Below are 8,271 nucleotides of genomic sequence, written 5' to 3'. Positions count from 1 at the left end.
TTGGAGAATCCTAATTGTTCTATAAAATTTTTGTAAAACTTCCCAGATACCAATTTCTTCCTCATTCTTACTTTTTTATTCACTTTAAGGGTTAAAGTTAAGATGTTACGATCAAGATTCAGGAATGATTACCATTCAACTGTGGCTTGTTTTCCACAAACAGAAATCATTACATAACAAATTACTGTTACTGCAGTGACATGTTTATTTACTGGTATCAAAAGGGAACTCTCAAGGAATGAGACAGAAAATACCAATGTATTACACCCAAACAACAACCAACCACATATCACATGCAATTCATAAATGTGTGGATTGTTCATTTTTCAGTCACAGAAGGTTATCGGTTTGTTTTTTATAAGGCAATATCCAAAATATCATTGTTTCATTTACCCATACTCTGTGAGCACAGGACAAAATTAGGGCTCTGTTATTCACTAAGCTGGGTAAAGATGTGACCCACCCCCATGCTATATTTGGGTATGAAATACAGTTACATTATGGTTTTGGTTAGTAACCTTATAGAGTAAATGAGTTTCACTTTATCTTGTGTAAATATAGCAGACATGTGAACACACAGCGAGCGCCACTGATTGCTAAAATGACTGTTTGTCAAGGTAGTGTATTGCCTAATTAAGCAAAAGTTATGATTTCTAAAGTGTCTAACGTCATCAGTGTTGCCAACTAATTTTCAGGTAAAGTTGCTAAAGGCAGGTCGATGTGTTGCTAAAAGTTGCTAAATGACATTGTGACATCGCTGGATGATGACGTCATTATGTAACCATGACACAAAACTGTATCATTGCTAGAATACACACTGAAATTACTCAAATCTCAGCAAAGAATATAATTTGTAATATGTTCATTTAGATTTGTTTCGTAAAAATAAAACATTATTTGTAAAAGTAATAAAATCACATTTTTATTACATTGAATTATTTAAAAGTTACCCATTTTTGAAAAATTACATTTTATGTATTTTCTAAATAACTAGTAACACTACACATTATTAACAATTACAGTTTTAAGCAGTGTATTGGTAGTAAGTTATAAGCTACACTCTTAAGGAAAGTCCATAAAAATAGGGCACAGTGTATGTGTTAAAATATGAAGGAATTTTCTGTATTAATTTTTCACTAGCATTTTACCTGTATTTTAAATTACACATTCCATTTAGATGAGATAGATTGATTTTTGAGATAAGATCAACAGTGTACCTAACTGATTAACCATTATAGGCACAAAATAACAATTACGGTGTATCATAAATGAACAATTATTATTGAACAAGTGCAACTAGCAACTTGATTCACATGATGTGATGTGTGTACTGCTGGGCAGCTCTCTGATTCACATCAGCTGATGTGCTGCTTGGCTGGCTAGGCTAGCTGTTTAATAATTTCCTTTTTTGTGTGTGGTTAAGAGGGAAAATGCATGCCTTTTTAATAATTTGAGTCACTTTTCAAAAGTTACTAAAATTTGCCAAATACATTTTAAAAATAGCAAAATTTGGTGCTAGGTGCTTTTTGGAAAGCAAGTTGCTAGGGTAGTCTGAAAAGTTGCTAAATCTAGCAACAAAATTGCTAAATTGGCAACACTGCGATTTGACCGTTCTCTGTAGGTCCCACCCTCTCGCACGCCACGATTGGTCGATTATGTACAATGCTTGCACGCTATTGGTCAAACTACTTTTCAGTCATTATGAAAACAATCGGAAAACAATAGGAAACAAAGACGTATGGTGGTCATTTTATTTTATTAATATCATTTTTTAAATTTTATTCAAATGGGCCAAAATTGTATTAGCAATCAACTTATATGGTCAACTAAAGTAGTAACAATATTGCTAAATATAGCTCATTTAAAAAAGAGAGAGAGACTGCATGCCATTTCTTAATGAATTATTTAAAGACTTAAACAAAAGAAAAGCCGTTTCTCCAAATGTATTCTATCTTCACCCAGTTCGTTTTCACAAGCCAAACCGGCATTGTCTGCAGGCGTCGATTGGGCCGATAGTGACATCTGCTGGACGGAAGCCGTTAATAGCCTACTTTATGATCATGAGCGCCAGTGCAGGCGCTTTAATATTACACTAGACTGTTAACTATTAATAGACCGTATGACCACATTTTCCTTGAAGAGATCCATTGAGCCCATTTTAGAATAAATGTAGGCTGAGAGATTGGTCATTCATTCATTCGCTTCTCACAATATTTCTCAAGATCAGTCTCACGCATATCTTCATTGTTTGTGTTTCCGTAAGCTCGCTGGCAACCAAGACGTGTTTTCGGTGATGATGACATTGTGGTAGGTCGTCTCGGAGGGTGGAGAGAGAGAAGGTGCGCGCCGAATAACTTCCTATCGACCGCGTGTTTTTGTCACTGCAGTGAATGAACATGAGCAGCGGCAGACTATATTCACGACTGCAATCATGTCGTTTTTATTCCGGTGGTTTGAGAGCGACATATCACCGAACCCTGGACAGGATCGAGTTAATGCTGCCGCCTAAATTAAGACCTCTCTACAATCATCCTGCTGGTAAAGACATTCAGTTACTCTGCTCCTGTCAGAAGAAATACACTAGCAGTCGGTCATTGTCAAATATTGCAATATGTGATGCTATTTTGAAGCGTTTATATAATTAGGCCTACATACAGTATATGTTACATCTGAATTCTCTTTTCTAGATTATCTCCACAATGTGATCCATGTTATTTTTCTCAGCCATACTGTGGTCCCCAAAAATAATTTGGACACTTGAGGCACAATTAAATGCAGTAGACATGAAATGCATTATTTATTTTAAAGAATGAAAGCACAAACACATCTTTCATGCAAAAAAATAAATAAAAATACATCACATACATACATCCACTAAAATCACCATGGGACCATGCTGTTAGTTCTGAGAAAAGCTCTAGCATTTTTTTTTTATTTTTTTTTGCAGATGCAGTTGGTTTTATATATTTCAATATATGCAATTAAATTAGAACATTTTAAGTGTTTTAAGTAAATATTTTGGACCGTTTGAATGAGCTAGTCTTATGTGAAGTCCCACTGATGTATATGTTTTTGAAAGGTCTCCATCATCACTGCCTAGACCTGATGGAGATATTGGTGCCTACAGTATGTGCTGTTGAAGCTAAATTTTAATTTACTGTATAAACATGTTGGACATTGCTCAGCCGACTCTAACACCTCCTGCTCTGACTAAAAGATTATTTCTTATCATATACTGCATGACGTTTGAAGGTGGATCGTATCTGCACCCAAGCTTTTTTCCACTAGTGTATTCTTAATTTTTTGTGGAATTCAGAGTATCAAATTTTAAAAAAAAGTGCTTTACACTATAGCACTTGTTATAATTTCTCTCAGAATCTTTTTTTTCTCCTCAGGGCCAAAGACGGTTTTCTTCTGGGCACCTGTTTTTAAATGGGTAAGATGAGTTTTGTTTGTTTTCTCACAGTTGAAATGGTCAAATATAAAATACATCATCACATTTTACTCTCTTCTGTTTTGACATGGTAGCAGTTCTAAGGCTAGATTGAAGAATGTCTTGACCTTGGATGTTTGTGTTTGACTTGATGAGAGAATGTAGTGAAAATGACTAGATACAGTTAGGAATAGCTCATCATTTACTCGCCCCCATGCATTTAAAAACCCACTCTTTCTTGTGTGAAAAATAAAAGTAGCAGAATGTTGCTGCTTTTTCTATACAAGGACTATACCTGGCATAGTTCTTGCATAGGTAACTGGCCATAGCTTAGATTTTCAAGGCGTTTAGTGATTAGCAATTTAAATTTCACTCTGTTTCTCACAAAAAAACAATCATATGGCTTCAGAAAATTTGGAATATGGTGTTGAAGTCAAATTAACTACTTTTATGATGCCTTTTTTGTCCTCCTTTGAGCTTGACAGACCCTGGTCTCCACATAATTTTATTATATGGAAGAGTGCAACTCAAACATTCTGCTAAGCTTCTCCTTTTGTGTTCTGTGGAAGACAGAAACCCATACAGGTTTGAAAAGGCATGGTGGCTGTAATGATTTTTGGATGAACTATCCCTTTAAGCAAAACCAACATAGCATTCTGCAAATTGGCAGTACATATTTTGCTGTTTGAAATGATGTAATGCTTCGGTGAATGCAATCATATCATGGATTTACCTGATGATCAAGGCCTTCGAGCAAGCTCACTCTTGTTTGCTCTTTCTTTCCTCTTGCAGGGTTTAGTTGTGGCTGGATTCTCTGATATGACCCGGCCACCAGAAAAGCTCAGTCTCTCTCAGTCCTGTGTCATTACAGCCACAGGTACTTGTTTTATTGTGCGACAGAGAGATGCTTGATGGAGTTTATAAAGATTTATATACATCAGTAGCTGTTGTCAGTGTCCTGTAGATGAGAATATCTCATCTAAAGCCTCATCGTAACCTGAGATTAGTGTGGCTGAAAATAGAAGCTGAAATGAACCCAGGAAACTAAATATCTGAGCAGTGTATCCTATATGTGACAGTAAAGAAAATATTCTCTCTCGATCTGACTCTGAATGAGAGCATTTTTGAGACTGGTAGTCTCTCTTAGCATAACTGTTCTTAACATAATCTCTTAGCATAACTGTTCACAAAATTTCTCATACTAGATTCAGCAATTCACACATGATCTTGGCCTAAGTTTTGACCTATATAAGTGCCAACTTACTAAGACTAAGGCCTTAACCCGCTTTGCTCACAAATATAGTTGATTCTGCAATGAGGTTTTTATTTCAACACAGCATTAGTTAGTTGCAAATCTCTCTGATTTCTTTCCAGGATTAATTTGGTCAAGGTACTGCTTGGTGATCATCCCTAAGAACTGGGCTCTGTTTGCTGTGAACTTCTTTCTGGGCATGTGTGGCAGCATCCAGCTCATGAGAATATGGAGGTTAGTCATTACGAGTTCTGTTCTAAGGTCAGCTTTGTTTACTACCATCAGTCAGTACACAGAGGTGACGAGCTTAGTGAAGTAGGGTTAAGTTGAAATGACTTTGAGTTCAATGGTGTAGAGTTCAACAAGATACTAAAAAACATGATTAGGCTGTTAATCAGACAATATAGTCCTAAATACATTAAAACAAAATAAAATCAATCTATTTATTTTGGAATCAGAAGTATTTAACTGGCAGAAAATCTAGAATGATCTCATTTGGGGCGGCAGGATCAAAAAAGCTACCACAGTTACTACATCTCTTTAATTTTTATTATTTTTATAAAGTAATTTTAATTATTATTTACCAGTGCTGACAGTTTGACTCCAAAGGTTTTTTTAAATTATTAAACCTCAAATAACGTCTTAAGTATTGTTTTCAGACTACAAAAACCCTTTTATCACACTTGCCTTAGGCCTACAGCATATTTACTACCAACATTTACTTTTGTTGGCAGACATTGTGTATCAAAAGGGTGTGTTTCAGTTCAGTCATTGTTTATTGGTTGATTCCATGTTATGAATTATACATTTTGCAGTTGCATTAAATATTTTTTTATTTAAATATTTAAAAATTCATTAACATTTAAATGGTTTGTTAATTTGTAGACTGATTTTTATTTATTTATTATTTTTGTTTTTAAATTTGTAAATTGATCACTGATTCCTTACATTTTTTAAAGTCTACTACGCACACATATTACAAAAACACTGCAGTTCAACTTACATAAGATATTACAGCATAGTCCAGCAATGGGAACTCTGGCCCTTGAGATCCACTGTTCTTCAGAATTTAGCTGTATCCCTAGTCAAACACATCTGCCTATAATTGTAATGTAGATCCTGAAGACTTTGATTTTATTTTTTCAGTTGTGTTTGAATAGGGATGGAACTGAACTCTGCAGGACAGTGGATTTGAGGGTCAGTGTTGCTTATGCCTGGCATAGGTATTTATGGTAAATGATGGTATATGAAATCAATTGGTATTTAAACATTCTGTTTATGTACATAAAAAGATGAGATATTGGTTATGGCTTTTACAAACGAGTGATACATATCAAGCGTAGCGTTAGTTCTGGCAGGTCACGTTAGTCAAGCTCGCATTTATCGCTGCTCTCCCTGCTCTCATCCATGCTAGGCGGCATGGATGCGCAGGGAGTTCTTGCCCAGAACAGAACCATACCGCCAATCCAAACTGTATGCTAATTGTCAATCATCTTTGACGATAGTGGTCCTGACAGAAATATATATTATGGCCCCAAGCATAAATTCAGTTGGTGGAGATTGAGAAGGTGCCCTGTAATTGTTACATGAGTTTTATGGGAAAGGGTAAGTGGCTCCTATACAGTATATCCACATCTAGTAAGTCCAGTGGAAGGTGAATTGGAGGTAATGGAGAGTTTAGCATAACAGTTAAAAGAGAAAGTGGAGCGTTTTGTTCTTCGTTGAATTTACTATGGCATATATATTCCCAGCAACCTATTGTGTTCCTTTAGCACCTGCAGTGCTTTGGCTAAACAATTATGCATTTAAAAGTTTTGACGCACCTTGTATTTGTGTGTGTAGGTACAACCAACAACTCAAGCAGAAAGAAGAGGAAGTGCAGCAGTCTTGAAGTGCCACTTATTCTGACGAGTGGAGCGGTGAAGTTTTGCTGTGTTACTGTAAAAAGTAATGAATGTGCATTTTGCACACATCAGTCATGTTATATAGATCAAACAAATATGCTCTGTCTGTGTAAAATAGAGATTTGTTTTTAAGAACTTCATAATCATTTCACATTTTATTATGTTAAATTGTGATATAATATTGATTGTAATTCACATGTTCTTGATTGTATATTGTAGTGTGTGTTGTCTGATCCATAGTTAATATTTCTATAGATTACTCAGTTTTAAGGGGATCATATCATAAGAATAAGAATAAAAAAAGTTACTGGAGGTGTGCCTACGTTGTTATAGGTGTTGCCTAGATTGTATAATGTTTTATTTTGTGTGCCAAAACAGTCACTATTGAAACTATTGGAAAAATAGTTTTTCAAGAACTAAAAAAAAAATTCTAATCCATAGAATTAACTATATATTTTGTTATTGTGCTTTTAAGAAACTTTCTTTGGCTTCACTCACTCACAGGCTGTGTTTTGCTGTTGCTGTATCTAATATAGAATATGATGCATGATGTTTTGTATCGCAATAAAATAATCTGTGCTCAAATGTGCCACAACAATGACTAAGATCAAACTGAAATGTTATGTTATGGATATTGTTAAGGACTTTTCTCACAATGTTTTTCTATTATATTAAGTTTTTTTTTTGTTTTTTTTCAAAGGATTAAGGCATAATTTGATTCCTCATGATATGACCCCCTTAAAATCCAACATAAAACTAACAGTCATTTGATAAAACTAACATTCTATTGCACTGTATAGGCTAAATTGCTGTTGCATTTTTTGCATTAGATACTGAGATCAGATGAACACATGTAGTGGGCAAAGGTCATTACATTGTCACACGCAGGAACAAATAGACTTTGCCCTTTATATGGACAGAGCAGACACACAATGATAGATAAAATGTTAATACTAATGTCAATGTACGCATTTATTAAATTCAAGTTAAAATAACATGGATTCATAGGACAAAAGTCATTTTTGTAATCTCACATTTTGTATTTTGAGTCTGCAGTGCAGCTGCATCATCCTACGCTGGGCTTTAATAAAAACTTTAGGGTCATTAAGCAGTGTACACTTCCAGACTCTGTCCACTGCTAAATCAGGAATCAAGGGTGTATGACAACCACATGCACTTCTTTGTTCCCTTGTGCTAAATAGGACCCGTTAATCCCCTTTAAACCTGTTTTCAGGTTACTCTAAATTAAGCAGGCAAGGCATTGAATCATCCGTCTGTCTCAAAACTGAGACGTCACACTTCACCTCTGCAGCCCACACTCTTGTCAGATGTGAACAGCATAGAATAGGAATTCTGTGTTCTTGTGCTTGCTGCGTGCATAGCAACACATACGAGTCATTTTATAAGATTTTATGGGTAGCAGTTTACAAGAAGGTTTCATTTATGAACTACATTAGTCAAAATGAGCTTACAATGAACAATACTGCTGAAGCATATATTATTCTTAATTAAAGGAGCAGTTCACCCAAAATTGACAAATTGCTGAAAATGTACTCACCCTCAGGTCATCCAAGATAGATGAGTTTGTTTCTTCAATGGAACAGATTTGGCATTTAGCATTACATCACTTGCTCACCAATGGATCCTCTGCAGTGAATGGGTGCCGTCAAAATGAGTCCAAA

General features: G+C 35.3%; 1 protein-coding gene across 1 annotated transcript; it reads left to right on the top strand.

The window, feature by feature from the left end:
• Positions 1 to 2,012: 2,012 nt before the first annotated feature.
• mpc2a (mitochondrial pyruvate carrier 2a) lies at positions 2,013 to 6,901 on the top strand. Its single transcript, XM_016531733.1, has 5 exons — positions 2,013 to 2,538; positions 3,396 to 3,436; positions 4,226 to 4,310; positions 4,808 to 4,919; positions 6,528 to 6,901. The coding sequence occupies exons 1-5, from the start codon at positions 2,391 to 2,393 to the stop codon at positions 6,574 to 6,576; spliced, it is 435 nt and encodes a 144-aa protein (XP_016387219.1). The 5' UTR covers positions 2,013 to 2,390; the 3' UTR covers positions 6,577 to 6,901.
• The last annotated feature ends 1,370 nt before the right edge of the window (positions 6,902 to 8,271 follow it).

Source organism: Sinocyclocheilus rhinocerous, unplaced genomic scaffold (assembly GCF_001515625.1).
Source record: "Sinocyclocheilus rhinocerous isolate Xijiao unplaced genomic scaffold, SAMN03320098_v1.1 scaffold1325, whole genome shotgun sequence".
NCBI lineage: Eukaryota > Metazoa > Chordata > Actinopteri > Cypriniformes > Cyprinidae > Sinocyclocheilus > Sinocyclocheilus rhinocerous.
This window is presented reverse-complemented; position numbering and strand designations above follow the sequence as displayed.